This window comes from Mesoplodon mirus (assembly GCF_964341445.2).
Source record: "Mesoplodon mirus genome assembly, chromosome: 5".
Lineage (NCBI taxonomy): Eukaryota > Metazoa > Chordata > Mammalia > Artiodactyla > Ziphiidae > Mesoplodon > Mesoplodon mirus.
The window spans coordinates 57,432,058-57,446,321 of NC_138980.1; the positions used below are offsets into that span (position 1 = coordinate 57,432,058).

Below are 14,264 nucleotides of genomic sequence, written 5' to 3' on the forward strand. Positions count from 1 at the left end.
TCCCAGCAGATGGAATGGAAGCAGATTCCTGTTTGCTAACAAGCCATGATTTGGCCTGAGAAGCCAGAGGACCAGGTAATTAAAACTTCTCAAGTCCCTTCACAGCAGGACTAGCTGGGACAAGGACAGCAGCCCACTTACTAGACAGGGAAACTGAGGTGAAGGGAGTGGTTATTGACTGGGTGGGGTGCAGCACCTGCCCTTTGGGAAGCAGCCATTCCAGGCCACTGCTTGGACAGGAAGGGTCATTTCCAGAAGCGGCTGGAGCAAAACCAGGTGCCCTTGCCCTTCAACTCCCATAGCCCTGTCTCCCTCTCCCTAAACTCCAAGGTGAGTCTCCTCTGGCAGAGAAGGTGCTCATTACACAGTTACTCCACCAGTCTCGGGGCCAGGGAACCAGGGAACCCTGAGGAGCAGGCCTCCCTTGGGCCTCACCTGGCTGGGTGTCCCCGCAGGGGCCCCCTCCTCACTCTCGGACTCCTCGCTGCTCTCTGAGACCTCTTCTGGCTTCGTGGCCCTGCTGGCTGGGGTCATGGCATCCCCTCTGACTTGGGGTGTCACACATCCCGCCTTCCCTGGGGTCGGGGCTGCCCTTCTCCTTGGAGACTCCTTGGCCGCAGCTGCTGAGGCTTTGACCTGTGGTGGTTTTACTGCAGGTTTCACCTGGAACGAGAGGATGGAATCAAGAGAATAATCCTCTCCACCCCTGAGGAGTATAAGATGCTTCATAGTTTGTAAAGCTCTTTCCTAATGTCATCTGGTTCTCAAACAACTCCCTAAGACAGATACTATGTTTACACCTATTTTCCAGTAAAGGGCAAAAGGCTCAGAGAGGTTAAACCACTCAACACCAATACTAAGGGCAGAGTTGTGACTTGAACCCATGTCTATATGGCCCTGGGGGCAGAGCTCTCAACCACGATGCTCCTCTCCCACCTGGCACACAGGGCCCAGCAGAGGGGCAGCCACTCTCAAACAGGACAGCTCATGATTGTCTGTCCCTCCAGCTACAGTATCTGGTCATGGTGGCCACCCCAAGGGCCAGGAGGCTAGGATCTGAACCCCAGTCTTGGCACTGGCTTGCTGAGATTCCTGGGGCATATTCCTTCCCTCTCTGGGCTCTGGCCCACTGAAGCTATGTGTTTGGTTGCTGGTTTCCCAGGGCCGGGAGTGTCGCTCATTCCCTTGGCAGGGCCTGGGGGATGGGAGCCCAGGGCGTCCTTATGGCTGGCTGTAACGAGGGCCCAACGGTGGGACGGAATGTGGGGAGCAGCCCACAGCTAGGCCCGGGGTAGCTGGGAGCAAGGTCTCCACCTTCGTGGGTGACTGGCTAAGGCAGGAAGGCAAGGTAGGAAGCACCGTGGGTGCCAGGCCAATCCATCCCTGAATGCTACTTTTCTCCCTCTGCAACACCTTTCCCCAGGTGTCCTGGCGCCAGGCACCAGCGTTTCCTGCCAGCACTACTCCAACAACCCCTCAACCATGCCATTACATCTATTCAGCACTGTCCTCCGATCCAGGCCACGAGCAGCCATCTTTCCGAACCGTAAGTCAGGCCACCTTGCCGCTGGGCCTGTAGCCCTGCAGTGGCTTCTCACAGCCTCCAGAATAAAACCCAAATTCCTTTCAGCAGTCCTCTTGGTCAGGCATGGATCTGGCCCCCGCCTACTTCTGACCTCACCTTGTATCACTTTCCGCCTCATTCATGAAATTGCAGATCACCGTTGCTTAAAAGCACCAAACTCATTTTGTGTCTGCCTCTGCCCCTGCTGTCCCTCTGTCTGCGTCACATTCCCGTTACTGCGCCTCAGAGCTCTCCATGTTCCCCTTTCATAGTAACCAACACCACGGCGTTAAATTTCTGAGGGAACCCTCCACTTCCCCACAGCAGCAGGAACCTCACCCGTCCTGCTTACCACTGTTTCCCCAAGGCCTGGTGCTTGGAAGGTGCACAATAAGGAATAACTTGCAGGGACTCCCCCCAGGTCACGATTCACAGAATAGACACGGCCCCAGAATAAAAGACCTGCCTATCCCTGGCCGGTGCTGAGGCCTGGCATTCACCAGCAGGCCCAGAGACTCTGCAGCAGCCTCACCCACACTCCAATTCCCCGGACAGCCACGTTCCTGCCCCGGGGCCTTTGCTTGGGGCCTTTGCTTGCGCAGTTCTTCCCGCTCAAATACCCCTCCCCCCACCTCCCTCCCCGGTGAAGCCTCCTGTGCGTCAAGGCCGCGGTCCAGTGCCGCCTCTCCCAGGAAGGCTTCCCCCCACCTCACAGGCAGGATGGCGTCTCTTCCCCCCAGCTCCACACCTTCGCCTGCCTGGAGTACAGTGAGCAGCGCCTGGCTCCCCGCCTCCGCAGGCCTCAGCCTTCCCAGCTCCCGGTCACCCTGACACCCTTGCTGAACTGATCCGGTGCCCCTGGTAGGTGGGGCCCCGGCCAGGCCCCCAGGAGGGTTAGAGGTTTGCAGAGGGCAGCTCCTCAGGATGGGCGGCAATTACCTCCACGTCCGTCTCATCGCTCGAGCTGGAGGTGTTCTCGCTGGAACTGGCGGCCTGGCTGGCGGCCGCCATTCCTGAGGAATAAACAAGGAGGGGCTGAGGGCCTTTCCAGACCCGCCCACCCCTCGCCCGGCACCCTCCACGCCAACTACTCAGGGCCAGGTGTGAGCGCTCCTCCTCCCGCCGCAGCTCCGCGCTCTCTGGAAGGCGCACAGCCGAGGGGCATGTCACTCTGCCTGTGCTCCTGCGCGGCTCTGAGGCCCTGGTAAGGCCTGTGATGTTAGGTCCTAGCACACGAGCGCCAGAAGCTGATGGCTCAGATGATCTCCTCCCACCAGCACACAGCAGCAGGCAGGGCAGACGCCTATTTTACATGGGAGATGGAGGCAAGCCCAGGCCTCTCAACTTAGCCTCTGAGCCTCTGCGGCGGGCCCTGCACCCACCTGAGAGCAATAAACCAGAAAGGGCTCCAAGCTCACCCCGGCTGCTCACACTCCCTGGCAAGGCCTGAGGTGTCCCTGCAGCTGACTCTTCCTCACCCAGGGGAGGGGAAAATGGCCTGAGGTGGCGGTCCTCGCTGTCATAGAGACAACCCCCTGAATTCCAGAGGGTCCCAGGGCCTGACAAAGCAGCGCCCAGGTCTGCTTCCTCAGCCCACACTCGGGGGGCCTGGTCCTAGAGGGCAGGGCTGCTCACCAGGCTTGGCAGTGGTTCTGAGGGCCGAGACACCGCCCTCCTCCTCAGTTTCTGAGACCAGGACGGTATTTGCCGAGGGCCCTGCCGCCTTCTGGGGTGACTTCCTGGTGAGGAGGTGGGCCACTGCCTTCGTGGAGGCAGGGTGTGCCGTGGAGTTCACCGTCTTGCTGGCTTTCTTGGTCTTTGCCTACACAGAACAGGAGTGACAGACAGTGGGTATGGCCTGGCAAATGAGAGCACAGACCACATCTGATCCCAGGTCCACCACTTCCTAGCCCTGTGGGCTTGGGCACACTACATCCCTAAGCCTCAGTTTCTTCATCTTCAAAGTGGGGCTAAAAATGGTACCTCCCCTCACAGAGGTGCGGAGAGAACCGAATTATAGCTCTTGGGACACAGCACTTTTGCTCAGTGGTGAGTAGCATTTTGCTGTGGACATTACCATGGCCTCATAATTCTTTCTACATATTTTTTGCTAATGCTACAGGCAATATCAGGGACATAATCCTTTACATGCCTGTGACACTGCTTTGTGGATGACCAAAAAAGGATATTCTACTTTCCAAGTAGTTTCCAGCCTAGAAAGTGATTCTTGAGGGACTTCCCTGGTGGTTCTGTGGTTAGGACTCCACACTTCCACTGTGGGGGGCACGGGTTCCACCCCTGGTCGGGGGACTAAGAGCCCACAAGCCCCCCGGCACGGCCAAAAAAAAAACCAAAACAAACAAAAAAAACAAAATAAAGTGCTTCTCAAGCTTTCAGAGCCACAAGTGTCTTATCTGCTCTGGTGTCTCCACTGCCTTGTGCAGTGCCTGGAACATAATTGTATTGGTAACGATTTGCTGAGTGAACAGGTGAATGCGGGGCCGGAGAAGGAAAGGAACTGTCTCTTCCAGGTGTGTAATGTGCCCAGTGGCCCATGGCAGTAGGTATTATCCCCATCTTACAGAAAAAAAAAAAACTGAGAACCACAGAGGTGAAGGGACAGACCACAATCACACTGTGACTGAGGCTGAGATCTGAATCCAATCCAAGGGTTGGGCCATTACCCACAATCCTATCCTTCTGACACAGGGGACTGTGTCCTCCAGGGCACTTCAACTCCCACGGGCGACAGCTTGGAAGGTGGTCTCACTCACCTTGGCTTTTTCTTTCACACTTGAAGGCAAAACCATCCCCGTGGCTGAGGAGTTGGTAGATGCTAGTGCCGGGACTGCAAGACACAAACACCGGTTGGGTGAGCCAGATGAGCATTTTCTCATGGGTGAGCGGCAAACAGGCTCAGCTCACCTAATAATTCAACTGGTATGGCTGCCTGGTGCTGGCATGAGATCTGAGGCTGAGCCTGGACTGGGAAAGAGCTCGGTGGTGCATCAGCCACATCCCCCAGGAGCAAGAGAGGAGAGTGACGACATGAAAGCCATGTGTGTGCATCCCCCATGGGGGTCCCGATTCCCTGGTGGCACGAGACGCTGAAGCCCCCAGAGGAAAAGGGATTGGCTCCTGGTCCTGCTGCATACTGCCCCGGAGGCCCCGCACAACTCCAGGGTGCCATTCTCACAGGCCACCTGCCACACTGCAGCCCTAACGTCACTCAGCGAGACAGGGGCAGGTCAGGCAGCCCCAGGTCCACAGAGAAAGCTGCTCGAATTAAGCGGTTTCTCAGTGGAGAAGTAGCTGAACCATGAGACCGGGACCCTGTTAGATGTCGAGATTTCCAGATTCTTGTTGCTTTTACACCGGGGTATCGTCTCCTTAGAGCTCAGATTAGGGAAAGGCTTCTAATGTATGCTGTGAAATAAACAGGATGTTGTTGAGATGAATGATATGATCTAATTCTTTTCCTGACATTTAATTCCATCTCTCTCTATTTTTAATTACGGAAAATGTTAAGCCCGTTCCTACGTAGAGAGAAAGTGTATAAAACCACCCTGCCCCAACCGTTATCAACTTGTGGCCAATCTTATTTCAACTGTCCCCTCATTTGCCATGCCCTGCTGAGTATTACTCTGAAGAAAACATCAGACATCGTATCATGTTGCCCACAGATATTTCTGCATGTTTCTCTCAATGAGGACTCTTAAAAAGTATAATTATAATTCCATGATTACAGCTTAAAAATGTATTAATATCGAGTAGCCCGTCCGTAGGAAATTTTACAATTTCTGTTTTAAATAGTGTATAGGTATGAACGTAGGCAAGTATGGATGTCTATCTGTATGATTTCAGATACAAAGGAGAGCACTGTAAGGCTACCCTCCAGGAAATACATTTAGGGAGTGGAAGGGGAACAGGCAACCTCCCACTTTTCTTCTGTATGCTTTGTACAGTTCACAGTGAACTTGCTTTGCATTATAATTCTAAAAGATTAAGCAAGGTATAAAATGCATATTCACTATGATCTCAAGTATTTGAAAAAACATGTTCAGGAACAATAAATGGAAGAATAATTTGCCAAATTATATGTGGCAAGAATATGGGTAATTTTTCCCTACCTTTCTGAAAAGTAATTTTCACATATTCTATAATGAATACTCCATAAAAAGCCTATATTTCTTTTACCATCAGAAAACGTATTTAAAAATTAAGAAATTATCTTCTATGTAAGTAAAAACCAATAATGCAAAGAAGAACGATAATTCCTCTGTGGAGCTATGACCACTGTTGGTTAAAGCACAAACTGCCCTGAGAACATGGGGAGAAGGGGCTGTGAAGGCCTCCCCGAGTCACCCCTGCCAACACCCTGAAACCAGAGTGCCCGGGACGGCCTGCCAGTGCTCACCTGCACACTTCCAAAATAACAGGAAGATCGGCAACTCCTGAAGCAACCCATAAGCACACAGAAGAGGTGCCTGCCAGCTGCCCTCTCTGAAATCTCTCTAGCAGTTCTTCTGAAAATGTGGGCTTCTTTCTATCTTTACCAGAATCACCTGGAGGGCTTGTAAAAATACAGCTCCTGGGCCCCACTGGAGGGGCTGACTCCAAGTACCCCAAATTAGACTGTAAGGGCCCATCCATGTTTTTGTTCACCACTGGATTCCTAGCACCTGGGACACGATGTCTGGCCCAGAGGAAGGGCTCAAATCAAGACTGAAATAGGTATGTGGGACCCTTCCAACCTTCCCTCTAAAAGGGCTGGTCCTCTGAGGGCTCACTGAAGGAGAAGCTGGAGGTAGACTCTCCCCTGGAACAATCCAATATACAACAGCCTGTTCCCGAAAGGTGCAGGGCACTGAGCTGAGCCCCCAGCACAAAGGGCTCTTACTGGCTTTGGTGGTTCCCGCTGCTGCCTCCTGCGCCGCCTCCTCCTCCTCTTCTGAGCTCTCTGAGCTGCTAATGGGGTCTGACACGCGGGTCTTCTTAGCCTGCAGGGCTGCATCTTCCTCTGCCTTCCGCTTCTGGCCAATCTCCGAGGTTCTGCAGGACAAGGGTGACTGGCTAGTTCAACCAGGTGACAAGGATAACCCCAGGAGAGTTGAAAAGGAAACCTCCCCACATCCTCCCTGCCCCCAAAGGAAACGTGCATAAAGAGAGTTTAAACAGTGATGAAACAGTGTTAGATACAATTTTGTGTTCTGCATTTTCACTCAGTTCATCGTATTTTTACAATTGTCTATGAGTCTTCAAATACTCAGGAAGGGTGGACAATATTATATAACAGCTGCTAAGAGTCACTGAGCGCTAAGTGCCGGCACTACAGACACTTCACAGCACCATCCAGGCTCCTCCTTCCTCCAGAATTTGTGGCACCTGCAGTGTCCTCTTCCTGGAAGAGTCTGCCCAGGTCGGTCCCTATTGTCCTTCAGGCCTCAACTCGAATACAGCCTCCTCAGAGAGGCCCTCCCTGATCACCCCCCTTCCCCTAAGACATTCTCTGCCCCACCATCCTGTTTCATTTTCTTCAGAGCACGTTTCTCTCTCCTGTTATTTAACCTACTTCCTGCTTGAAGCCCCCACTGCACAGCCAGGCCCCTGGAGAGGAGGGCTGGCAGGAACCTTGTCCAGCTCCCTCAGTACCTGGAGCACATAGTATGAGTCTCACGGCCAAGTGAGTTGCCCAGAGTCAAAGAGTAAGTCTCAGGCACTGGGGAGGATAAGCACCCAGACGGCTGAGTTGCTGGAACTTTCAAGCATCATCTCCCCTGACCCCAGCCTCCTGCCCCGAGGGAGTCACTGTCTGTGCCCCATGTTCTCCAGATGGGACGGATGCTGCTCTGCCAGTTTGGGATGTGCTGCTTGGGTCCCTTGTTCCCAGGGAATCTTCTGCAAAAACAGGTTTCATTTACTACATGCATCAGTTCACTGTGCCTCTCTCCTCCCAACAGAATGTAAGTTTCACAAGGGCAGGGATTTTTCTCCGGTTTGTTCCCAGCTACATCAAGAACAGTTCTGGCTCACAGTTAAGTGCTCGATAAATACGGAGGTGTGTGGGGGTGGGAGGGGGATGCCTCCAATGGCTAGGTTTAGCACTTTACCATTATTATCTTCATTTTACGGATGGAGACAGACTTGGGAGGCCAAGTTTGTCCAAGGTCATATGGCTAGTTGCTGGGTTTGAACCACTAGGTTAGGTTAGTTCTGGTGGGTGTGAGGTCCTCATCCCAGTCAGTACTCCTCACCCACAGAAGGGGCTGGTGGCGGGGAAGGGCGTGCGCTGTGGCTCACTGAAGGAGTTCTCTGGGGAAGGAAGTGCTGTGCAAACACACAGACACCTGGGCAAGTGGGAAAGGAAGTGGGGGTGTGCCCTGTGCTCACCTCAGCAGCAGAAGAGAGCCAAGAACTGAGGGTTGACAGGGCTCTCAAAGACCTTAGCTCTCTACTGGAAGCTTGGATCCCTTCCACACCATGCCTGCCTTTGTTTACACACTTCTTATGACAAGGAACTCACAACTCCACTGTAGCCTACCTCATTTCTGGAGAGCTCTGATGACCCGCTGCTTTTATTCAGAAGCTGAAACCTGTCTTCCTAAAGCAGGTACATATGGGTCCCACTTCAGTCTCTCGGGCGCCAGGGACCACCCCACTCCCTTTGTCTTCAAAGATGTGCATACAGAGGTCCCTTGCCTGCCCCTCTGAATCTCTTTCCCATCCCAGACGGTTCAGTATTCACTATCATTCCTCATGGGACATGACTGCAGGTCCTTCACTCCCGTAGTTGGCTGTGGTCAGGCCAGTTCATGGAGAGAACGATTATCCCTCCTTCATTTTCAAACCATTCCTCTGCTGATATGTCCTTAGATTATTCCCCTCCTTGTTTCCCATGTTTTACAGGCATTTCACATTCAACATGTCTTTGAAATCTTTCCCTCCAAATTGGGTTCCTTCCATTCAGGTGTACAAGTCAGACACCTGGGAGTGGACTAGACTGCCTCTCCAAACCACCCGCAGACCCTCATCTCATCCTCTCACATTCCTGGAATCTACTGTCTCCCGCCCATGTTATTACTGCCTCAAGCTCCATCAGCTCTTGTCTGCATAATGATATCCACAGCCTCACCTGGTCGCACCATGCTGCAGTGATCTCACCACTCTCTGCTTCACCCTTCCGTGGCTCCCACGGCTTTTGGGGTAAAGACACAACTGCTCCCCATGGATGATCAGGCCTTGCGTGGAGTGGGCCCTGCCGACGGTCCAGCCTCGTCTACACTGTGCCCGCAGCTACAGGCCTCAGACCAGTAGTTCCCTCTGCCAGGTACACTCTACTGGCCCCTCCACATCTATTGCCTCGTTCACTCCCCCACTCCTTGAAGCTCTCAAATCAAAGGTCACTTCAGGGGAGCCTCCCCTAAACCCCCAAATGAGGCTAGGCTAACCCGTTTAGGTAGTTTTGGCACTGGGCACCTCTTTGCATAATCCTTACTACCACTATAATTGTACACTCATTTGTTTTTTCTGAGGCGTGCTTACCTTCCTGGACTCCAATGTCAGCTCCAGGAAAGAAGGAACCACGTATGTCTCACTCATGACAATACTTTTGTACTTAGAACAGAGCCTGGCATTCAGTAGTTACTCAATAAATGTTTATTGATTGAATGAATAATAAAAGCTGCTGAGAAACTTTCGTCCTTAAGAGGCACTGATCACAGCTCAGTGTCCTCTCCATCACCGGACACCCGTATCTGTGACCTGGCTTCCCGCAGGTGATAATAGTAACTACGGTGGGCTATGGGGACAGATCTTAGACCAGATTAGTATCCTAGCTGATCCCAAGCTGAGGGCTTGCAGTGTCCCTGCTGTACTCTCTCAGTCCCATTAGACTTACTGTTGCCAGTGTGTATAGATGTCCAGAAGGGTTACAGGCTGAGTCAGGAAACTTTTCTGCAGAGAAGTAAAGAGAAAGCAGCAATCAATCCCCCAAGCACAGTAAGGGTCCTCCTTGGGCCCCACTCTCACAACGTCATGATCTACAGAGAGGTGGTTGAGAAGGGGGTCTTTCTGCTCTGGGAAGTATGTCTGCTTGACCCTTCCAGTACCACCCAAACCTTCCAGAGACAAGCAGGGCAAGTATTTCCAGCTAAAACCTTTTAAGACAACATGTTGGTGAGGAGTACCTTTGAAGATTAGAGTTGGGATGTTCCAGGCTAGCATTTATCCAGCCCCCAGCCTCCCTGGCACTCTCCAGGCTTAGGTGCCACGAGACAGGGCTTTTTCCACCCCTGACCTTTCAGAAGGCTTTCAAAAGCCAGGCTGGTCAATCTCCCCAGGACAGTAGGAACCACAGCCCAGACACCACGCTGTCAGCTCACCCGCTGGGAAGAGACTGGAACCAAATGGTGCCAGTCCTTTGGTAGAAGCAGAGGCCTTTGGAGCCAAGATCAGAAGCCCTATTCTCTCTGCAAATGTCAAGAACCTGGGGTGTCAAGTGCCCCAAGGAGGTTGAGTGAGTAATGTGGGGCGAGGGCAGTGCCGGGGATTTAGGCAGAGTGGTCAAGAGGGTGCACCTGGACTCAGGCAGAGCGCCTGTGTTAACTGGATGGGCTACTCTCTTCACCTCTTCAAACTTCTGGTTCTTTCTTTCTAACATGGGGATAACAGCAGTACCCACCTAAGACGTTGCTGTCAGGCCTGATCGAGACCATCTAGTCAGTGCCCAGCACAGGAGCCAGTAACATTGAGACTGTAACTGGCAGTAATTGAAAGTGTCAGTTTCATTCTCCTCGGCCCCTGGCACACTGGCCTCCTCACTGTCCCTCAAATCTGTCAGGGCACCCTGCCCGCGTGGGGGCTTGCTATTCTTTCTGTCTGGAATGCTCTCTCCTGCCAACTATACGGCTCACTCCCTCACTTCCTTCAGGTCCTTGCCCAAATGTCACCTTCTCATTGGGGTTTCCTGACCACCCTATATAGATAATTTAACTCTGACATTCCTTATCCCCCCATGCCTGCCTTATTTTTATAGCTAGCACCTACCATCACCCCACACACTGTATCATTAACTTAAAAAAAAAAAAATCAGTCATCTTTCGGCTCCTGCTGGAATGTATGCTCCATGAGGGCAGGATACTTTTGCTTAGGTAAATGCCCCAAAGCAGATGGGTATTCTCCTTCTCCCGTTGTAACTGTTAAGTCATGTTAACTGGAGTAAGAAGGGCTACCGAGGTCCAAAGAAAACTGGAAAAAGCACAGGTAATGTCGTGAGGCCCATTATCCTTTAGTTTCTCCAGGAGGTCCTGAGAGCAAGCATCATGACCACAGCCTCCACCACAGCCAAGGGGTACTGATTAACCAAGTCAGTAGCCACCATACTAGCTTAAAACTTCCCAGTGGCTTACCGCTGCTCTTCAGATGAAAACCAAAGTAAGCCAACTCCCTGCCTCTGTCTCCCCAGGGACCTCTATCACCCTTGTACTCCATACTTCAGTCAACTTTCTGGGGCAGTACATATGCAACAATTTGCACCTCTGCTTGGAATATCCACCTCCTTTCTCTCAGATCTCAAAGCAACATCCACTTCCTCAGGAAAGCAACCCTGGATATCCCTGAGTAGGGCAAACTGCCATTCTTGTCTTAGCACCCTATGCCTCTCATTCTTGGCACTTAATGCAGTGATAAGTGTCCAGGTGCTTTTATGGCTCTTTGATTTATGTCTATCTCCCCTACCAAATTCAGACTGTAAACTCTAAACAGTGAATTGGGGGACCGTGCTCATTATTCTGTCACCAGCACTCTGACCGCCAGATTAACAGCTGCTCAAAGAATGGATGAAGTAATAAATGACTGCACCACGAGTTCGAATCCCAAAGCTGTCCGACTCAGTACAGAAGGGCTGCTAAGGGCTTGAGCTCCAGCTTAATTAAGGGGCTTCAGACCCCCTCTCTTGGCGCTCTTTCGCCCCACCAGAGCTGGTCACAATCCACCTCTCAGACTCGCAGCAACCTTCTCGCCCCAGGGAGCTGCGCCGAGCCACGTGGCCCGAGACTTCGGGAACTTTAAACTGCCGCTCCCAGGAAGGGGGTGGAGGTAAGGGGCGCGGGAATTATAAAGCCCTGAGCGTCATATCTCACGTCCCGGCCCGCCCACTGCACAGACAGGGAAACTGAGGCCCATAAGAACTGGGAGCCGCAGGGGTGGGGAGCAGAGGCTGAGCCTCCTTCGGCACCCCAGGCCGCGTCCCGGAGCACCGCGGGAATCCGGCTCTGGGCGCCCTCCAGGCCGCCAGGGGAGGAGGCGCGGGCTTCCTCTCTTCAGATCTTGCACGCGGCCCTCACACACTGCCCGGGCACGCTTACCTGGCCGCTCTGCTCCTTCACTTCCCGCGCCGCGCGCACATAGCCCGCCTGCAGCAGATGCTGGTAGATCAGGGGAAGCAGCTCCCGCCGCTTCCTGGCCTCGGCCATGCCCGCAACCCCCGGCTTGTCGGCTTACCTGCACGCCCCCCTCTGTCCCCGCCCGCCACTTCCCTCTTGCCCTTAGACCTCGCGCCCCCCACTTCCGGCTCCTCCTCCACCCGCCGCGCGGTACGCCGGAACATGTAGTCTTATCTCCAGGAGTGGCCGGCCCGCCCTGGTGGGTATAAGGGGCGGAGGCAGGGAGGGCAACAAGACCTCCCATTGGCTGGAAGGGCGTGGTCAGACCCGGATACGCCCCCTGGGCCGGCCATGTTTCGAATGACTTCGTCTTAAATCCTTCGGACTCGTTCCTTGAGGGGATTTGTCTTCCACTTAGCTGTCTGACAGGTGCGATCAGGTTTTACTCATCTCTGAACATCCTAATCTCCAGCTCTCTCTAGACCCGAACTTGCAGTTACCCACTCGTTTATTCATTTCACAGGTGTTTTAGAACCCATAAACCAAGTACTATTTGGCATCGTTCATTCATTCACTGAACAAATACTTATTGAGCACCATACCTTGGGCTGGCGCTAGGCTAGGATTGGGGGATAAAAAGATGAATAAGATACGGCAGCTGCCCTCAAAGCTCACAGGGAGGAGAGAGACAGTCGGTAACCAAGCAGGGAGGAGAGAGACAGTCGGTAACCAAGCAACTATGGTTCAATGTCTTCTGTGCATTGTCCGGGACAGATACAGCCTGTGGGAGAAAGAACGAGGGGCCCCTGACCCCAAGGAGATATCTAAGCTTAAGCTTAAAGATGGAGTAGGAATTTCTAGGTGCAGAGGAGAGGGATGGCATCCCACGCAGAGGGCACTGCATGAGTATAGACAGGAGAAACCACCCTGGTACAGGCTGGGAAACCCAGACATAAATCCAAGTCTGTGCTGCTGGGCTGTAGAGTTGGAGGGTTGAGGGAACGAGTGAGGACACAAAAGGATGGAGAAGTTAGCAGGGCCTACAGCACCCCCTCCCCCCAGCCACAGTTTGCACCTTTGCTCCAAGGGCAATAGATAGTCTCTGACTGATTTTATGCAGGAGGGTGACCTGGGTTTATTTTTTTTAAAGATTGCTGTGACCAAAGCATGGATGATGGATTTTTGGAGAACAAAACTGGATGTGAAGGTGTTGTTGTGGAGGGGAGGTTGGCAGGGAGAGGGTGACCTAGGCTGGGGAATATTTGAATCAGCTGTTCTTAACTTCATGGATCCATCGAGAAACTGAAGACAGCAAGAACCTAACCTTTGCTGTAGAAAAATTTGAAGTGTACAGACACATAACATTTTCCATCCAGTTTTAGGACATGGATAAGCACATACCTGAACCTCCTAGGCTTAGGAACTGCTGCTCTAGGAAGAAACAGGGACAGGACCAGGTGACTGATGGAATGTGGTGAGAGAGGAGACTAATCTACATTCAGCTATTTAGCAAATATTTACTGAGTACCTACTATTGGGGATAAAACTGTCTCTACCCCAATAGAGCTTATAGTCTAATGGGGGAGACACAAGCTAAGCAAACAGTCATACAAATACACTGTTACAAACAGTAGTAAGTGCAGAAAGGAAAAGGATAGTGTTTTCTTATGGAAGAATTGGAGACGTCCCTGGTGGTGCAGTGGTTAAGAATCCATCTGCCAATGCAGGGGACATGGGTTCGAGCCCTGATCCAGGGAGATCCCACGTGCCGCAGAGCAGCTAAGCCCGTGCACCACAACTACTGAGCCTGCGAGCCACAACTACTGAAGCCCAAGCGCCTAGAGCCCGTGCTCCACTACAAGAGAAACCACTGCAATGAGGAGCCCGCGCACCGCAATGAAGAGTAGCCCCTGCTCGCCACAACTAGAGAAAGCCGGCGTGCAGCAACAAAGATCCAACGCAGCCAAAAATAAATTAAAAAAAAAAAAAAAAAAAAAGCTACACTGGAGTCATGCTGCCTGTGTTCAAATTCCCACTTTGCCTCTTATTAACTAGGTGACCTTGGGTAAGTTACATAACTTCTTGGTCCCTCAGTTTCTTCACCCATAATACAGAGATAATTATAATTTCTACCTCATAGGGTTGCCATGAGGAGTAACTGAGTTCTAAGCAGAAATGCACAGAAGAGTTCCAGAGAATAGTACAGCGCTTGTGTGTACATTAGCCATTACTGTGAAAGCATTTGACAGGATGGAGGGACCTATCTCTTCTCGGGGAAGGATTCCCTGAGGAAGTGATCTTTGTGAGGAAATCTGAAC

The 14,264-nt window shown here is 52.3% G+C and overlaps 1 protein-coding gene across 7 annotated transcripts in view; it reads right to left on the reverse strand.

The window, feature by feature from the left end:
• The window catches only part of TCOF1 (treacle ribosome biogenesis factor 1), a 39,040-nt gene extending 26,973 nt beyond the window's left edge, over nt 1-12,067 (reverse strand). For all 7 annotated transcript variants that reach the window (XM_082623602.1, XM_082623600.1, XM_082623599.1 and 4 more), the window contains exons 1-7: nt 11,929-12,067; nt 9,462-9,517; nt 6,465-6,616; nt 4,339-4,412; nt 3,200-3,386; nt 2,504-2,577; nt 436-663 (exon numbers count right to left, since the gene is read on the reverse strand). In XM_082623602.1, coding sequence (XP_082479728.1) covers nt 436-663; nt 2,504-2,577; nt 3,200-3,386; nt 4,339-4,412; nt 6,465-6,616; nt 9,462-9,517; nt 11,929-12,036 — 879 coding nt within the window. In that variant the 5' untranslated portion in view covers nt 12,037-12,067. The remainder of the gene's footprint in view (nt 1-435; nt 664-2,503; nt 2,578-3,199; nt 3,387-4,338; nt 4,413-6,464; nt 6,617-9,461; nt 9,518-11,928) is intronic.
• Between the last annotated feature and the right edge of the window lie 2,197 nt (nt 12,068-14,264).